The following is a 20,218-nucleotide window of genomic DNA, read 5'->3' as shown; positions in this document are numbered from 1 at the left end:
CATTCCCGAACGCTATCATCACTCATAACGTTGTTACCATACACGTTGCTCAATGTGCGATTGATTTCCGCAGCACTACATCCTTCTGATTGCAGAAAACGGATTACACTTCGTAACTCACATTTGGCGGGAGCATCGAGCGTAGCGGCCATGTCTACACGGACGTAGCTCGGCTACGACTGACACACTGCAGCTGAAAACGGCAGAGGTTGTGGTGGAGTAGCTGCGCAATCCCATGACGCGCAGGTCCGGCCCCTCCCTACCTTTTACTTGCTTAGATGGACGATCGGAGGTTGAAAAAAAAAAAAAAAACAGCCCTCGTAGATGTAGATACGTGTACGTCAGTCATGAAGACGGGTACGAGTGGAGCGTTGCATTTGTTTGGCAGGATGCGCGGTTGCGAGTGAGCGATGCGCGGCTGCGCAGGCGGCGGCCATGGCGGCGGCAGCAGCGGTGGCGGCGGCGGCGACGGCCAGCAGCAGCAGCAGCAGCAGGGCCAGGATGCGGTCCAGGGGCAGCCCGAGCTGGCCACCATCTTCCAGCCGGCGCGCCGGCCTGGCTCCGGCGTGCAGCGCGCGCCTAGTGTAGTGGTCACGCACGGCGACGACACGCCGCCGAGGCCCGCCTCGGGCACCGGGTCCGTGGGGCAGCTTCCTAATGGGCCCTTCTCCAGCGTCCACCAGCACCAGCACGCGCCGCAGCTGCAGCACGCCGACTCTGGTGAGTGCTTCTCTCTGTACGATCTGAACATTGCAAAACAATTAATGCTGAGATCTTCTGAGTTGTTAGGCCGCATTAAACTGGTGTGACGAAAATCCTGCGATACTCCTGTTTTTGCCCGGTGTAGTGTAGCAATTCGAGGTGTCAGACTCAACAAGTCGCTGGAGGTCCCCTGCAGAAATATTAGCCATAAGGCCTCTATAACTGTCCATAACTGCGAAAGTGTTGCCAGTGTAGGATTTTCTGCAAGAACTGATGTCTCAGTTATGTCCCATAAATGTTCAAAGGGATTTATGTCAAGCAGTCATTCGCTCGAAGTGTCCAGAATGGCCGCGTGGGATTAGCCGAGCGGTCCAAGGCGCTGCAGTCGTGGACTGTGCGGCTGGTCCCGGTGGAGGTTTGAGTCCTCCCTCGGGCATGGGTGTGTGTGTTTGTCCTTAGGATGATTTAGGTTAAGTAATGTGTAAGCTTAGGGACTGATGACCTTAGAATTTAAGTCCCATAAGATTCCACACACATTTGAACATTTTTTTGTCCAGAATGCTCTTCAAACCAATTGCAAACAGTTGTGGCCCGGTGACATGGCACATTGTCATCTGTCAACAAAACATCATTGTTTGGGAACAAGTAGCCGCACATAACCAGTTCGTCAAAGATTGGTTCAGTTGGACCAGAGGACACAGTCCATTGCATGTCAACACAACCCATGCCATTGAAACGTCCCCTTAGAAAAATTAATGAATGATTGTACTGATAAACCCCTTACGTTATTTGATTTTCAAACAGCTGAGGAAAACTGAACGTACTCAGACATTTCTCTCTTTACTTATTCTGATCATCACTAAACTGACACACAGTATTTTTAGCGCAACGCAATCTGACTTTCAATACTCCCTACAAAAGAATGGCCCTGACTAACAATAACCTATAACTTTCTTGAATCATTTACCTCACAGAAATCTTCGTTGCTCGAACTACTGCAATACAGCGAGCGCCAATACTGCCAGCTAAATAAAGGATTCTAACTACTGAAGGCACTAACTACTGCTAGGCATAGTTAGCAAATGAAAGATTTCGATAGAGAACAAACAATGTATTTACCTTATTAGTGTTCAAAAGTCATAATACATATATCAGTTCATGATATCCAGTCTTTCAAATTTACTGTCTCTGATGGACACACGTCCAGATCATCCGCTCTCAAAACTCTGCCATCTCTCTCTACACATCCACCACTGCTGGCGGCTCACCTCCAACTGCGCAACGCTACGCGCTGTTCACATCCAACTGCCCAACACTACAATAGCGAATATTTCAACAATGCCAACCAGCCACAGACTGCACACAGCACAGTCAGTGATTTTCATACAGAGCGCTACCTGGCGTTACCAATATAAAAACCTAAACAGCCTACTTACACCATTACAGAGCCACCATCAGCTTGCATAGTGCCTTGTTGACGACTTAGGTCCACGGCTTCGTGAGGTCTGCGATACACTCGAAGTCTACCATCAGCTCATACCAACTGAACTTGGTACTCATCTTATCAGGTCACAGTTTTCCAGTCGTCTAGGGTCCAACCAATATGGTCACGAGCCCAGGAGAGGCGCTGCAGACGGAGCCGTGTTGTTAGCAAACACACTCGCGCCGGTCGTCTGTTGCCATACCACATTAACGCCAAATTTCGCCGATTGTTCTAATGGATACGTCCGTCGTGCGCCCCACATTGATTTCTGCTGTTATTTCGCACAGTGTTGCTTGTCTGTTAGCACTGATAACTCTGCGCAAACACGGCTGCTCTCGGCCATTAAGTGAAAGTTGCTGCCATAAACGATCTGATTGATGGTATTGACAGCGGCCTTAGACTGTTTGCCGATGATGCTGTAGTCTACAGGAAAGTAGTATCACCCGAAAGTTGTGAACAAATCAATGCAGAAAATAAATGCATGGTGTAATGACTGACAGTTATCTGTCAATATTAGTAAGAGTAATCTACTGCGTATAACAAGGCGAAAATCCCCATTAATGTATGAGTACAAAATAAATTATCACTCTTTGGAAGCGATAACATCAGTGAAGTATCGGGGTGTGACTATTCGAAATGATCGCAAATGGAATGATCAGATTACACGAGTAACGGGTAAGGCGAACTCTAGATTGCGGTTTATTGGCAGAGTCCTGAAGCGATGCAGTCCTTCAACAAAGGATATAGCTTACAATACGTTAGTTCGTCCAGTCTTAGAGTATTGTTCGTCTTTATGGGACCCTTACCAGTTAGGTCTGATACAAGATATTGAGAAGGTCCAAAGAAGACCGGCAAGATTCGTGACTGGTACATTTAGCCATTGCGAGAGCGTTACAAATCTCATAGAAAGTTTGAAGTGCGACACACTTGCAGATAGACGACGCGCTAAACAGAAGGAGCTGCTCGCTAAATTCCGAAATCCAATCTTCGCCGAGGATATAGAGCATATATTATTACCACCAACTTTCAAATCGCGTAATGATCATCATTCAAAGATAAGGGAAATAAGAGCTCTTACTGAGGTGTTCAGACAGTCGTTTTTCCCTCGCACGATCCACGAGTGGAACAGAGGGGAGGGGGGGGGGGGGGGGGGGGGAATATGACTTTGGGGTGAACTGTGCCCTCCGCCACACACCGCTTGGTGGCTGGCGGAGTATATATGTAGATGTAGAAGGCCATCGGCCGCTGCGTTGTCAGTGATGACAGGAAATGCCTGAAATTTTGTATTCTCAGCGCGCTGTTGACACTGTGGATCTCGGAAAATAGAATACCCTAACGATTTCCGAAATGGAATGGTCCATAGTCTACCTCCAACTACCATTCCGTGTTCAGTCTCAAATTCCCGTCAAGTGGCCGTAATCACGTCGACAACGTTTTCAGATGAATATAAATGACAGCTCCGCCAATGCACTGTCCTTTCATTCCTCACGTACGCGAGACTACCGCCATTAGTATATGTGCAAATCGCTATCCCATGACTGTCGTCACCTCAGTGCGTATTCCTCTACTAAATTCTACAGAATTCGTCGTTTTGATCCCTTTGCTGGTATCTTCTTCAGGATTATGCCGATTAACAACACTAAACTTTAATGGAGTGGAAAGGTACGGAATGTCACTCGACGTCACCTTCAAGTAGTGGTGTGTTCACGCAGAACGTCAACACAACGACACTTCTTTTACCCCATAAGTCATTGTTCACTTCCAGAAATCTGACCTCTATTGTGGAAGAATGCTCGTGGAAAATACGCTAATCATCATGTAACATTTGCAACGTGTCACAAAACCAAAATACATAGGCTGACAAAAAAATGTGAAGGGACCAACAGAAGAGGAGGAAACGTAATGAATCTTCATGAGCTGAGAGCGAATGTAGTATAATGTCAGTGACTATAATATAATCAAATTTACAAAGAACTTGGTATTATCAGCCACCTTGTTAATATGATGATGCGTCCACCCTGGCTTGGATGCGTGCATTGGTGCAGTTGGGAAGGATGCGAAAAAGCCGTTGTCTTCTCCTGATGTAAGATGAACAACTGTTGTAACTGCTGTTTAATATCTTGGATAGTGGCATTATCCATCTTTTCCATGATCTGTCCACCTATCTTGTCCTCAGTTGTGCAATTAGTGATACTCTATCTGATCATGATCAGCCGAGCGAAATGGCGTAGCAGTTAGCACACTGGACTCGCGTTCGGGAGGACGACGGTTCAAACCCGTGTCCAGCTACCCTGTTATAGGTTTTCCGTGATTTCCCTAAATGGCTTCAACCAAGTGCCGGGATGGTTCCTATGAAAGGGTACGGCCGATTTCCTTAAGTATCTTCCCCTAATCCGACGGGACTGATGACCACGCTGTTTGGTCCCCTCCCCCAAATCAACCAACCAACCACTCATTGTGATTGCAACTGCATTATATGATAGTAATTAGAGTTGTGTTAATTCTGCTGTGTTGTGGCAAAAGAAACAAAACTTTACGTGGCAAAAAATAAATGTAGCCGTTACTTTTACTTAAGGCTTTTCACTGATGAAGCTTCTCTGAAGAAACAGAAAATGGTAACAAGTCAGGGGAAAATAAATCACTATTTTTGCTGAAATTTCGTCGAAATCCTGTAACACTGTGTGTTTTTTGGCTTTTTTCTTGCTACACTTCAATTATATGAAAAGTACGAAAACAGTTCATAGCAGATAGTAGGCCTATGCCATCTTTTTGTTTCTAAAAATGCTCAGAGTGAAGTACTGAACTACATTGCCTCAAATGTGATAAAGGTGTCTTTATACCGAAGCGCCAAAGAAACTGGTATAGGCATGCATATTCAAATACAGAGGTACGTAAACAGGCAGAATACGGCGTGGTGGTCGGCAATGTCTACATAGGACAACAATTGACTGGCGCGGTTGTAACTAGTAGATCGCTTACTCCTGCTACAATGGAAGATTACCACGATTTAAATGAGTTTGAACGTGAAGTTATAGTTGGCGCACGAGCGATGGGAGGCAGCATCTCCGAGGTAGCGGTGAAGTAGGGATTTTCCCATACTACCATTTCACGAGAGTATTGTGAATATCAGGAATCCAGTAAAACATCAAATCTCCAACATCGCTGCGGCCCGAGAAAGATCCTGCGAGAACCGGACCAACGATGACTGAAGAGAATCGTTCAGCGTGACGGAAGTGCAACCCTTGCTGCTGATTTGAATCCTGGGCCATCAACAAGTGTCATTGAACGAAACATCATCGATATGGACTTATGGAACTGAAGGCCCTCTCATGTTCCCTTGATGACTGCACGACACAAAGCTTTACGCCTCGTCTGGGCCCATCAATACCATCATTGGGCTGTTGACGACTGGAAAGATGTTGTCTCGTCCGACGAGTCTCGTTTCAAATTGTATCGAGCAGATGGACGTGAATCCATGAATCCATGAACCCTGCATGTCAGCGGTGGACGGCTCAAGCTGGTGGAGGCTCTGTAATGATGTGGGGCTTGTGCAGCTGAGGTGATATGAGACCCCTAATACGTCTAGATACGACTCTGACAGGAGACATGTACGTAAGCATCCTGTCTGATCATCTGTATCCATTCATCTCCATTGTGCATTCCGACAGACTTGGGCAATTCCAGCAGGACAGTGCAACACTCCACATGTCCAGAATTGCTACAGAGTGGCTCCAGGAACACTCTTCTGAGAGTAAATACTTCCTCTGACCACCAAACTCCCCAGACATGAACATTATTGAGCATATCTGGGATGCCTTGCAACGTGCTGTTCAGAAGAGATCTCCACCCCATCGTACTCTTACGGGTTTATAGCGTCAATTCCCTCCAGCACTTCTCCAGAAATCAGTCGAGTCCATGCCACATCGTGTTGTGGCACTTCTGCGTGCTCGCTGGGGCCCTACACGATATTAGGCAGTGGCACCAGTTTCTTTGGCTCTTCAGTGTATAGCCTCACCAGGCAAATATTAATACGGGCGTATCCTTCTTCACTGAGTGCACCCCCTTAGGGCCAAGAAGAGCAGGAAATGAAAGAATGAGCCTTACGAAACTAAAAAAAAATGTGAACTGAAAAAAAATGTAACCAAACTAAGGCAGCCTGTTCGAAAGTGCACATCGTTTGTTCTTCTGCATCTTTTCCTGCCTCATGCAGGTTCGAAGATCCTTACAGTTTCTGCCGCTTTTTGTGGTCCTGTGTGCCATCCTAAGTCAGTTCTTTTTCCCACTGTTTCTCTCAAAAACAATCCACTAATCTATTTTTAGACCTTACTTTAGCCTTACGCTGCCATCTCCATCACTCTCCTTGTAACATGAATTTGGTCTTTTCTCATGATATGACCATAGCAGTGGAGTCTTCTCTACTTTCTTGGACGCTTCAACAACTTTTGTGATTCCTCAGATTTTCCTATTGGAACCTTGTCCTTTGTGTTGATACCGCATGTCTACCTCAAGTCTATGTCTCAGTTACATCTAGCCTATTGCAACAGTTCTTAGTTGTTGCCCACGTCTCTCCGCCATACACTAATGGTGGCCTTACGTGCCTTCCCCTTGACTTTGACATTTACATTTTTGTCTCAGAGGATTCCAGACATCCTTTTCCAAATCGTCCATTCAGCTTGCATTCTGAATCAAGATTTACACTACATTCTACATTTAAGCTGAGGCGTTTGAAGCAATCTACTCTCTTTTGGTTCTCCCCATTAATTATGAATGTTTCATCTTCCTTTTTCCCTGCCATAATTACTCTGTTTTCTTTCTGATGAGTGTAACCCCTCCGTCTTCCAGTGGACATTGTTACACTCCTGCGAAATCTGTGTCTGCTGATGACTGACAATCTATGCCATGCTGCCCCACACCATGCACTGCAACACACTTGACTCACTGCCATGCCTCCTACAAGAGGATCGAGACGTTTCTGCTCAAGTCTTGTCCACTCACTAATGGCCGCCCTATTGAGATCATTCGGAGAATTGTTCCCGCAATGAAGCACTGGCAACTCGGTCTGTGTCAGCACATACTAGAGACCACAACATTCATTCGTTTCTTGCCTCCTGGATGACCTTTTTCATGAGGTGGGTTTGGTGTGCTTGTGCATTATCACCTTATATGACGGTCCCATTTGTTGACTATAGGGCTAGACAGTAGACCAAAGTATTGAAGAGTAACAGAAACGAGATTACCGAAAAACTTAACATCAAAACTGGAGGCAACAAAGTAGACGAACTTAAGAAATTCTGCTGCCTTGAACCAAAATAACACATGATGAATGAAGCCAGGAGGACATGATAAGCAGATCAGCACAGTCATCTGGCATAGAGAAGTCAACTTCTATGAAACATAGGCCTTAATTCAAGGAAGAATTTTCTTAAAATGTACACTTGGAGCACAACATTATATGGGTATGAATCGGGGAACATGGGAAAACTGGAAAAACAGAGAATCAAAGCGTGTGATGTGTGGTGCTGGAGAGGTATTGAAATTTAAGTGGACTGATAATAAACGAAGATGTTCTCCGCAGAATCAGCAAGGAAAGGAACATATGAAAACAACTGACAAGTGTCTGTTGGTAGTAGTTTTTCTTGTAGTGAAGTTGAATTAGATAGTTCCTGCGTATTACTATGGGTAGAGGTTATACTCAACAGCCGTACCAAAATAATAATTGGCTCCTTCTATCGACTCCCAGACTCAGATGATATAATATCTGAACACTTCAAAGAAAACTTGAATCTCATTGCAAATAAGTACTCCACTCATACAGTTATAAGTGGCGGAGACTTCAATCTACCCTCGATCTGTTGGCGAAAATACATGTTCAAAGCCGGTGGTAGACAGAAAACATCTTCAAAAATTGTACTAAATGCTTTCTCTGAGAATCCAGATGGTATACCAATCAGTTTCCTTTCAGAGTATGCAGACACAATAGCGCCTTTCTTAGCAATCATATACAACCGCTCACTTGACGAAAGGTCTGTTCCTAAAGACTGGAAAGTAGCACAGGTCATACCAGTATTCAAGAAAGGAAATTGGAGTAACCCACTGAATTACAGACCCATATCACTGACCTCAATTTGCACTAGGATTTTCGAGCATATACTGTACTCGAACATAATGACTGACCTTGAAGAAAATGACTTATTGATACAGAATTAATACGGTTTCAGAAAATATCGTTCTTGTGCAACACAGCTAGCTCTTTATTCAAGTGAAGTAATGAGTGCTGTCGACAAGGGATCTCAGATCGATTCCATATTCTTATATTTCCAGAAGGCTTTTGATACCATTCCTTGCAAGCGACTGTTAATCAAGTTGCATGCACATGGAGTATCGTCTCAGAGGTGTGACTGGATTCGTGATTTCCTCTCAGAGAGGTCACAGTTCGTAATGATATACGGTAAATCATTGAGTAGAACAGAAGTGATATCTGGCGTTCCGCATGGTAGTGTCATAGGCCCTCTGCTGTTCCTGATTTATGTAAATGATCTAGCTGATAATCTGAGAAGCCCCCTTAAATTGTTTACAGACAACACTGTAATTGCAATTGAAAAAACTTCAGTAAATTTATTTATCAAGTGATTATCTAAGATAATCCAAGGAGCTAGTTAAAATGTATAACATTAGAATGTCAATCTAAAATAACTAAACAATTAGTACACCTTGAAACATCAGAAGCCTGAAAGTAAGTAATGGTCTCTTAAACCAAACAATAGTAAATTAACGACTACTTCTGATGGGGAAATTTAAATCTTAATCACTCAAATATCTCCTCTCATATGAATCTCCCTATTCATTATATTTTCAGCTAATTTAATCCTATTCAATCAAATAAACTTTTTCTAATTTAAACCTAACCTTATAAAAAGAGCAGAAAAAAGAACAATTGAGATAAAGAACTTAAATTTAAAATGATAACAAATTAATTTTCAACATTTGATCCATCAACTATCATCTTCAACTTGTCATTAAATTGAACTAGAACATTCTTAGGACTATTATTAATCCCATCAATGTTCTGACTTACAACATCAGGAATTAATATTATCTGAAATAAACTAAGCTTAACTTTACACAACGAATTTAAAACACTACTAGGACCAAAATCATTTAATGGAAGAACATTCATTTTTATCTCAATGTTTATTATAATACTATTTAATAATTTTATAGGACTATTCCCTTATATTTTTACTAGAACAAGACATTTAGCATTAACATTTACAACCGCTCTGCCTATATGATTAAGATTTATATTATTTGGATGAATTAATCATACTAACCATATATTTACACATCTTGTACCACAAGGAACGCCGCCCACATTAATGTCATTTATAGTATTAATTGAAACAATTAGAAATGTCATACGACCATGTACACTAGCAGTACAACTAGCAGCAAACATAATTGCAGGACACCTATTATTAACCTTATCAGGAAACACATGACTGTCTATAGCAATAAACTTAATTTCACTACTAATTATTGGACAAATACTTCTATTAATCCTAGAATCAGCAGTAGCCATAATTCAAGCTTACGTTTTTTTCAGTTTTGAGAACTTTATATTCTAGATAAGTATATTAAACCTATGTGAACAACTCACTCAAATCACCCATTCCACTTAGTAGACTATAGACCTTGACCACTAACAGGATCAATGGGAGCAACAGTCCTAGTATCAGGATTAGCAAAATGATTCCATCTATTTAACATTAATTGATTTATAATTGGATTTTGGATTACCTTACTAACAATAATTCATTGATGACGAAATGTAGTACGGGAAGGAACCTATCAAAAATTACATACAGTTTTTGTATCAATTGGATTACAATGAGGAATAATCCTATTTATTGCATCAGAAGTATTAATCTTTGTATCATTCTTCTGAGCCTACTTTAGAAGAAGACTAGCACCAACAATTGCACTAGGAATATTATGACCTCCAATAGCAATTCAACATTTTAAGCCTATACAAATTCTATTAGTTAATACAGCTATCATTTTAGAATCAGGAGTAACTGTAACATGAGCACATGTTAATAGTTTAATTGAATCTAACCACACTCAAGCATTACAAGGATTATTCTTCACAGTACTATTAGGATTATATTTCACAATACTTCAAGCATATGAGTATTGAGAAGCACCTTTCACTATTGCAGACACAGTATATGGATCTGCATTCTTCGTTGCAACAGGGTTCCATGGTCTCCACGTAATTATTGGAACAATCTTCTTAAAAACATGTCTAAGTTGACACTCAATAAACCAATTCTCACCAAGACATCACTTTGGATTTGAAGCAGCAGCATGATATTGACACTTCATGGACGTAGTGTGATGATTCTTATATATTTCTATTTATTAATGAAGTAGATACTTGTTTTTCTAGTATAAATAGCACATTTGACTTCCAATCAGAAAGTTTGATATAAATCAAGAGAAACAATCTTAATCCTATCTACAAGGGTTTTTATTAGATTTATTATTCCAATAATTGTCATAATCCTTGCAACAACATTATCAAAAAAATTAATCAATGACCAGGAAAAGATATCACCATTCGAGTGTGGATTTGATCCAAATAGATCAGCCCGAATACCATTCTCCCTTCGATTCTCTTAATTGCAGTAATTTTTCTAATCTTTGATGTAGAAATTGCATTAATTCTATCAATGGTAATTATTTTCAAAACTTCAGACATTATAATCTGAACAGTATCAACAATATTTTTTATTCTAGTCCTATTAGGTGGACTGTACCATGAATGGAATCAAGGAGCCTTACAATGAGCAGAACAAAGAGTTGTAGTTAACTATAACATTTGGGTTGCATTCAAAAAGTATTGATATAATCAATCAACCTTAAATAGAATAAGAAGCGACATATTGCAGTCAGTTCCGACCTGAAAGATTGGTAAATAGTATACCCTTATTCTTATTAACTGAAGCCAAAAAGAGGCATTTTACTGTTAATAATATATTTGAAATATAAAGTTCCAATTAAGGAAATGTAAAGCCAATATGAAAGCTGCTAACTTTTTATATTAGTGGTTAAACTCCGTTAACATTTTTAAAATTTATATAGATTAAATAAAACATTACATTTTCACTGTAAAAAATAATATATTCATATTTATAAATACCTAAAAGTAAAAACACTTCCTTAACATCTTCAGTGTCACACTCTAATTATAAGCTATTTAAGTATAAGAAAAATAACATTACTAAAATAAACATTCAAAAAATAAAAGTTAAAAGGTAAATCTTAAAGTTAGAATCATGTCAACCTTGGATATAACCAATTAAATAAATAACTAATCTATGTAAACCTTGGCCACCAAATAACTCACCTCAACTATAATCAAATGATTTTGATGAATAATAACCCAACTTTACAGGAACATATCTAACAAACTTAGTTGAAAGAAAAGGTATAAATCATATAGAACCAGCAAATCTAACAAAAGAAAGCATACTTAAAGAAAATAAATTATGAGAAAAATCAAACTTAGAAATAAGATAACCCAAGTAATCATGTAAAACAACAACTGCAATCATCAAAAACTTTAAATTATAAGGCAAAGCAATCACATGAGGAATAGGAAAAACCAATCAAGATAAAAGACTACCACCAAAAACAACAACATTTAATAACCCAATCATACCAAATGAAACATAATAACCTTTATCATCAAAAGAATATCTAGAATAAAAATTATTATCCCCAGATATTGAATAATAAAATAAACGAAAAGAATAAGAAGCAGTTAAACCATTAGAAAAAATAAAGAAAAAAATTAAAAAAATTACTTCATCTTAAACGAACCATTTCAAGAATCAAGTCCTCTGAATAAAATCCTGCCAAAAAAGGTGTACCACACAAAGATAAACTAGAAACATTAAAACAAACAGAAGTTAAAGGTATAAAATTAACAATTGAGCCCATAAAACGAATATCCTGCGAATCCTTTAAATCATGAATTATCGAAACTGCACACATAAATAATAATGCCTTAAACAAAGCATGAGCCAATAAGTGAAAGAATGCAAGCTCTGGATAACCTATAGCCAAAATTCTTATTATTAAACCAAGTTGTCTTAAAGTAGAAAGAGCAATAATCTTCTTTAACTCAAATTCAAAATAAGCACCCAATCCAGCCATAAATATAGTTATACAACCAATTAAAAGTAAAAATCAACCACAATTATAAGCATCTAATATTGGTCTAAAACGAATCAATAAATAAACTCCAGCAGTAACAAGAGTAGAAGAATGAACTAGAGCAGAAACAGGAGTAGGAGCAGCCATAGCAGCAGGAAGCCAAGAAGAAAAAGGAATTTGAGCTCTTTTAGTTATAGCTGCCAAAACAATTAATATATTATAAGCTTTATTTCAAAAGAATTAGAAATAAAATCATAATTATAAATATAATTTCAACCACCAAAATGTAATATTCAAGCAATAGAAATTAAAATAGCAACATCACCAATACGATTAGAAAGAGCACTTAATATACAAGCACTACAAGATTTTATATTTTGATAATAAATAACTTAACAATAAGAAACCAAATGTAAACCATCCCATCCTATCGCGATTCTAATCTAATTAGGACTAATAATTAAAAACCCTATAGAAAGAATAAATATTAAAACAATAAATGTTCATAGATAATATTAAATAAACAAAATAATCCAAAATAAAAGATGACCAACCATTAAAGAAAGTGAACCCATACAACCTCATCAATGTAGTTATCAATCCACCAATAACCACTCTTATACGAGTGACAGAAGAATATGCAATTAAAGACTTCAAATCAACCTGATGAAAACAAATAAATCTAACAATAACTCCACCAGATAAACCTAAAGATAATCAAAAATAATTAAACCTTAAACCCAAGTAAGAAGTAACCTTTATAACACGAAAAATTCCATAACCACCTAACTTTAATAAAACAACAGCAAGAATTATTCTACCTGAATAGGGGCCTCTACATGAGCCTTAGGAAGTCATAAATTAACCAGAAATATTAGCATCTTAACTAAAAAATCCCAAATTATAAGTACATGAAATATAAAGTAATAAGAACCAAAATCAACCAATAAAGGGAAATATAAAGTGTTAGAAAAATTATAAACCTTAAATAAAACCAACAACAAAGGTAATCTAGCAACCAAAGTATAGAAAATTAAATAAGCACTAGCCTGCAAACACTCAGGCTGATAACCTCAACCTAAAATCAAAAGCAAAGTAGGAACTAATCTAGCCTTAAAAAAAGATAGAAGACCCAATCTAGCAAATGAACAATAAAGCATAATTATTAAAATTAAAAAAATAAAAACAAAAAATTAGAATGATAAGAACTCAAATAAACTGAACCTCTAGCAGTAATTATTAAAGAACGAAATTAAGCTAAAAGGAAAATAATCAATACCAAAATAATATCTAATTATATTTAAATCAGCATATGAATACACAAATTATAAAAACAAAACTCGACAGAAACGTTAAAGAATGAACCAACCACTGACAATTATTTAACAAACAATGAGGGATCAAAAAATAGTTATTAATAAATACTTTAACATAAAGATAAACCAAAAGAGTTTAAAAAATCATTACCATGAGACTGAATTATTGAAACCAAAATAGAAAGCCCCAGAGCACCTTCACAAACAGAAAAAACTAAAAAAATAACAGGAAAGAAATAATCGTAATCAAATTCAATAAGAAAAACAATAATTAATATAAATAAGGAAAGAACAATATACTCCAATCTCAGAAGAACCATTAATAAATGCTTACATTTAGAAGAAAATATATAAACACCAGCAAAATATATCAACAAAGAAGTAAAAACAGAGAATATAAACATTAGTTTTAATAGTTTAAAAAAACACCGGTCTTGTAAACCTGAAGTAAGTCTAGCCCCCGCTTTTAAAACTTCAGAGGTGGAAAACTTCCATCATCGGTCCCCAAAACCGATATTTTAAATAAACTAAACCCTGAAATGATTAAAATAATAATTATATCACTATCAAACGTAATAAATATTAATTTTATTACATTAAGACAACCCAATATCAATAATACTTTTCATTATCCTTCAAACTTTCTCAGTTGGATTAATAACAGGAACAATAATGGAAAACTATTGATTATCATATATTTTATTCTTAACATTTCTTGGTGATATATTAGGTCTATTTATTTATATTACAAGAATTGCATCAAACGAAATATTTCAACCTAAATCAACTACCATAATCATCGCCCTAAGACTATTTATTATATTAATATTAATTATCCTAGACATAACAATATTTATAGACTTTATATATGAAGACAGTAACTGTTCTAGAAAGAACAGAATACTGTTGATGACCGTGCAGCTTTTCCCTGGAATAAATGATGACAAACTGAAACACTCAGCTGCCGACAGGTGTTGTTGATATACCTCGATGTGGACAGCTGAAAATGTGTGCCGCGACTGGGACTCGAACCCGGGATCTCCTGCTTACATGGCAGACGCTCTGTCCATCTGAGGCACTGAGGACACAGATGAATAGTGCTACTGCAGGGACTTATCCCTTGCACGCTTCCCGTGAGACTCACATTTCCAACTGTCCACAATTCTACATATGTAATGTACCTTATAGACATTTGCCCATTCACTCATTACTCGCGCATGCTTTGGCGATTCTCATAAGAGTTTGGGCAACCTGTGCACATTTGCACAGACGAAGGTCAATGGCTGGGCAGCCTTTAACTATATATATGAAGACAGTAACTGTTCTAGAAAGAACAGAATACTATAAGATACATTACGTATGTAGAATTGTGGACAGTTGGGAATGTGAGTCTCACGGGAAGCGTGCAAGGGATAAGTCCCTGCAGTCGCGCTATTCATCCGTGTCCTCGGTGCCTCAGATGGATAGAGCGTCTGCCATGTAAGCGGGAGATACCAGGATCGAGTCCCGGACGGGGCACACATTTTCAGCTGTCCACATAGAGGTATATCAACAACACCTGTCGGCAGCTGAGGGTTTCAGTTAGTCATCATTTATTCCAGGGAAAAGTTGCACGGTCATCAACAGTATTCTGTTCTTTCTAGAACAGTTACTGTCTTCATCTATATAGTTAAAGGCTACCCAGCCATTGAACTTCGTCTGTGCGAATGCACACAGGTTGCCCAAACTCTTACGGGAATCGCCAAAGCGTGCGCGAGTAATGAGTGAATGGGCAAATGTCTATAAGGTACATTACATACGTAGAATTGTGGACAGTTGGGAATGAGAGTCTCACGGGAAGCGTGCAAGGGATAAGTCCCTGCAGTCGCGCTATTCATCTGTTTCCTCGGTGGCTCAGATGGATAGAGCGTCTGCCATTTAAGCAGGAGATACCGGGTTCACGTCCCGGTCGGGGCACAAATTTTCAGCTGTCCACATCGAGGTATATCAACAACATCTGTCGGCAGCTGAGGGTTTCAATTGGTCATCATTTATTTATAGACTTCTTCAAAAATACTGAAACTATAAATATTGATAATTCAGTCAATTACCAAGAAATAACAATATCCTAAGAAAAATTATATAATAGACTAACATTCATTATTACAATAATAATAATAATTTATTTATTTTTAGCACTATTATCAGTAGTTAAAATTACTAATATTAACCAGGGGTCAATTCGTAAAATAAGATAATTTACTAATAAATAAACCCTTATGATTAAGACATCGTTTAATTAAAATTATTAACAACTCTTTAGTTGATTTACCTGCACCAACAAATATTTCATTTTGATGAAATATTGGGTCCCTACAAGGATTATGTTTGGTAATTCAAATCGTAACTGGACAATTTTTAGCTTTACATTATACATCAAATATTGTAATAGCATTCAGTAGTGTAGTACACATCTGCCAGGACGTAAATAATGGTTGAATTATTCGAACTTTACATGCAAATGGGGCGTCTATGTTCTTTATTTGTATTTATTTACATGTGGGACGAGGAATTTACTATGGACCTTATATATACATGCACACCTGAATAATTGGTACAGTAATTCTATTCTTAGTTATAGCAACTGCATTTCTAGGATACGTTTTACCTTGAGGTCAAATATCATTCTGAGGTGCAACACTAATTACTAATTTATTACCAGCAATTCCGTATTTAGGAACAGATTTAGTTCAATGAGTGTGAGGAGGATTTCCTGTTGATAACGCTACATTAAATTGATTCTTTACATTTCATTTTGTATTACCATTTATTATTGCAGCTATGGCAGCAATTCATTTATTCTTCCTTCATCAAACAGGGTCTAATAACCCATTAGGGCTAAATGGAGATATCGAAAGAATTCCATTTCACCCATACTTTACTTTCAAGGATTCTATCACATTTGTATTAATAACATCATTATTAATAATATTATGTTTAATTAACCCTTACCTTCTAGGAGACCCAGATAATTTTGTACCCGCCAATCCAATAGTAACACTAGTTCACATTCAACCAGAATGATATTTCTTATTTGCATATGCAATTCTATGATCAATTCCTAACTAGTTGGGAGGTGTTATTGCACTATTCCTGTCAATTAGAATCTTAATAATTTTACCATTCTATAGTAAAACACCATTCTGAGGTATCCAATTTTATCTTACCAATCAGATTCTATTCTGAATTATAGTAGTTGTTGTATGTTTATTAACATGAATTGGTAAACGACTAGTTGAAGAACCTTATATCATAAGAGGACAAATGTTAAGAATTATCTAGTTTACATACTTCTTAATCAATGTCCATGTTGCAAATGCATGAAGATAAGTTAATTAAAGAACAAATAATTAGCTTAGGAAAAGCATATGTTTTGAAAACATAAAACTAGAAGTTTAACTCTTCTATTACTTTACTTAAAAAATTTCACTAAATAAATGAGATAAATAAAATCTTTAAACCAACAAAGAAAATAAAAAAATTTAAAGATTGAGGTAAAAAACTTTTTCAAGCTAAATACACTCCTGGAAATGGAAAAAAGAACACATTGACACCGGTGTGTCAGACCCACCATACTTGCTCCGGACACTGCGAGAGGGCTGTACAAGCAATGATCACACGCACGGCACAGCGGACACACCAGAAACCGCGGTGTTGGGCGTCGAATGGCACTAGCTGCGCAGCATTTGTGCACCGCCGCCGTCAGTGTCAGCCAGTTTGCCGTGGCATACGGAGCTCCATCGCAGTCTTTAACACTGGTAGCATGCCGCGACAGCGTGGACGTGAACCGTATGTGCAGTTGACGGACTTTGAGCGAGGGCGTATAGTGGGCATGCGGGAGGCCGGGTGGACGTACCGCCAAATTGCTCAACACGTGGGGCGTGAGGTCTCCACAGTACATCGATGTTGTCGCCAGTGGTCGGCGGAAGGTGCACGTGCCCGTCGACCTGGGACCGGACCGCAGCGACGCACGGATGCACGCCAAGACCGTAGGATCCTACGCAGTGCCATAGGGGACCGCACCGCCACTTCCCAGCAAATTAGGGACACTGTTGCTCCTGGGGTATCGGCGAGGACCATTCGCAACCGTCTCCATGAAGCTGGCCTACGGTCCCGCACACCGTTAGGCCGTCTTCCGCTCACGCCCCAACATCGTGCAGCCCGCCTCCAGTGGTGTCGCGACAGGCGTGAATGGAGGGACGAATGGAGACGTGTCGTCTTCAGCGATGAGAGTCGCTTCTGCCTTGGTGCCAATGATGGTCGTATGCGTGTTTGGCGCCGTGCAGGTGAGCGCCACAATCAGGACTGCATACGACCGAGGCACACAGGGCCAACACCCGGCATCATGGTGTGGGGAGCGATCTCCTACACTGGACGTACACCACTGGTGATCGTCGAGGGGACACTGAATAGTGCACGGTACATCCAAACCGTCATCGAACCCATCGTTCTACCATTCCTAGACCGGCAAGGGAACTTGCTGTTCCAACAGGACAATGCACGTCCGCATGTATCCCGTGCCACCCAACGTGCTCTAGAAGGTGTAAGTCAACTACCCTGGCCAGCAAGATCTCCAGATCTGTCCCCCATTGAGCATGTTTGGGACTGGATGAAGCGTCGTCTCACGCGGTCTGCACGTCCAGCACGAACGCTGGTCCAACTGAGGCGCCAGGTGGAAATGGCATGGCAAGCCGTTCCACAGGACTACATCCAGCATCTCTACGATCGTCTCCATGGGAGAATAGCAGCCTGCATTGCTGCGAAAGGTGGATATACACTGTACTAGTGCCGACATTGTGCATGCTCTGTTGCCTGTGTCTATGTGCCTGTGGTTATGTCAGTGTGATCATGTGATGTATCTGACCCCAGGAATGTGTCAATAAAGTTTCCCCTTCCTGGGACAATGAATTCACGGTGTTCTTATTTCAATTTCCAGGAGTGTATATCAACTTATCATAATGGAGCAATGGTAAAGTACCCCAAACTCAAATAAAACCAAAATATATAATATCAAGCTTAATAAAAAATATAAAAGAATAAAAATCACCCCCCCCCAAAAATTAAAGCTAATAATATTCTTATAAAAACAATTCTAGTATACTCAGCTAAAAAAATTAAAGTAAAACCACCTGCACTATATTCGATATTGAAGCATGAAACTAACTCAGACTCACCTTCAGCAAAATCAAAAGGGGTACGATTAGTCTCGGCCAAACAAGAATCAAAACAAGCTAAAGCTAAGGGAAAAGAAATAATAATAAATCAGCAATAAAGCTGATAATTTATAAAATCAAACATGTTAAAACTACCAATTAAAATAATTAAAGACAATAAAATCAAAGCTAAACTAACTTCATATAAAATTGTTTGTGCAACAGAACAAAGAGAACCCAAAAAAACAATAATTTGAATTATAGGATCACCCAGCAATTATAACGGTATTAGCATCTAGTCTAGTACAGCACAAAAAAAATCATAAGAAAAAGAACACATATAAGTTAAGTAAGGGAAATTACTCAAACAGCCAAAGAAATCATTAAATTAAAAACAGGAGAAAAATAATAAAGCAAATAATTAGATATAATAGGAATAGGCTGCTCCTTACAAATCAACTTAATAGCATCACTAAAGGGCTATGGGATCCCTACAAATCCTATTTTATTAGGACCCTTACGAATCTGAATATAACCTACAACCTTCCACACCAACAAAGTTAAAAAAGCAACAATAATTAAAACACAAATAACTAATAAAAGAAAATTTAAAATAAACATAAATAAATCATAAAGTATCAATACTATTTGTAGAAAAAATCTACATAAATGAATTCTAAGTTCAACCCATTAATCTGTCAAAATAGTAAATTAATTAGTATTAATTAATAAAGTAAAAAATATTTTAACCATATGGTCCTTTCGTACTAATATGGATTAATAGTCTTAGGATAGAAACTGACCTGGCTCACACCGGTCTGAACTCAGATCATGTAAGAATTTAAAGGTCGAACAGACCTAATCGCTGGACTCCTGCACCCAAAATTTTTCTTAATCCAACATCAAGGTCGCAATCTGCTTTGTCAATATGAGCTCTCAAAAAGAGCACCAATGTTGCTAACAAAGGGGCATAAGGGCATCTCATCTTTGTAATCTTTCATCAGTCCATGAAGTCTTGGGGGAACTGATGCTCTCTGTCATAGCTTCTTAACAACTTCATCTAGTAAGCCCGATTCTCAGAAAAGTGTCATGGTCTTCCTCTGCACCCTCTTTGGTAGTACCAGTCCTGATCTTCCAGTATACATTGTCTTCTAGCAGGCCCCATACTTTCTCAATTTAATTCTGGGGAGATAGGACCACAGTTGTGTTGCATTTAGCTGCTGATAAGAAGACAATATCTGGAGATTCTCTTAGTCCCCATATGGTCCCCTTACCCTGCTAGAGATGTTCAGTTTCATAGATTT

At 38.8% G+C, this 20,218-nt stretch overlaps 1 protein-coding gene and 1 long non-coding RNA gene across 2 annotated transcripts in view; both read left to right on the top strand.

Moving 5' to 3' along the window:
• Positions 1 to 454, top strand: part of LOC124612309 — a 315,920-nt gene extending 315,466 nt beyond the window's left edge. The window contains exon 3 of the long non-coding RNA XR_006979526.1: positions 389 to 454. This is a non-coding gene — a long non-coding RNA (uncharacterized LOC124612309). The remainder of the gene's footprint in view (positions 1 to 388) is intronic.
• Positions 455 to 467: 13 nt separating this feature from the next.
• LOC124594204 (putative thiamine transporter SLC35F3) overlaps positions 468 to 20,218 on the top strand; it is a gene marked incomplete at its 5' end in the record, with an annotated part of 324,621 nt that continues 304,870 nt past the window's right edge. Inside the window, one exon of the mRNA XM_047132567.1 lies at positions 468 to 720. Within this exon, the coding sequence (XP_046988523.1) occupies positions 468 to 720 (253 nt within the window). The remainder of the gene's footprint in view (positions 721 to 20,218) is intronic.

This window comes from Schistocerca americana, chromosome 1 (assembly GCF_021461395.2).
Source record: "Schistocerca americana isolate TAMUIC-IGC-003095 chromosome 1, iqSchAmer2.1, whole genome shotgun sequence".
Taxonomy (NCBI): Eukaryota; Metazoa; Arthropoda; class Insecta; order Orthoptera; family Acrididae; genus Schistocerca; species Schistocerca americana.
The sequence above is the reverse complement of the archived record's forward strand: the minus strand, read 5'-3'. Positions and strand labels throughout refer to the sequence as shown.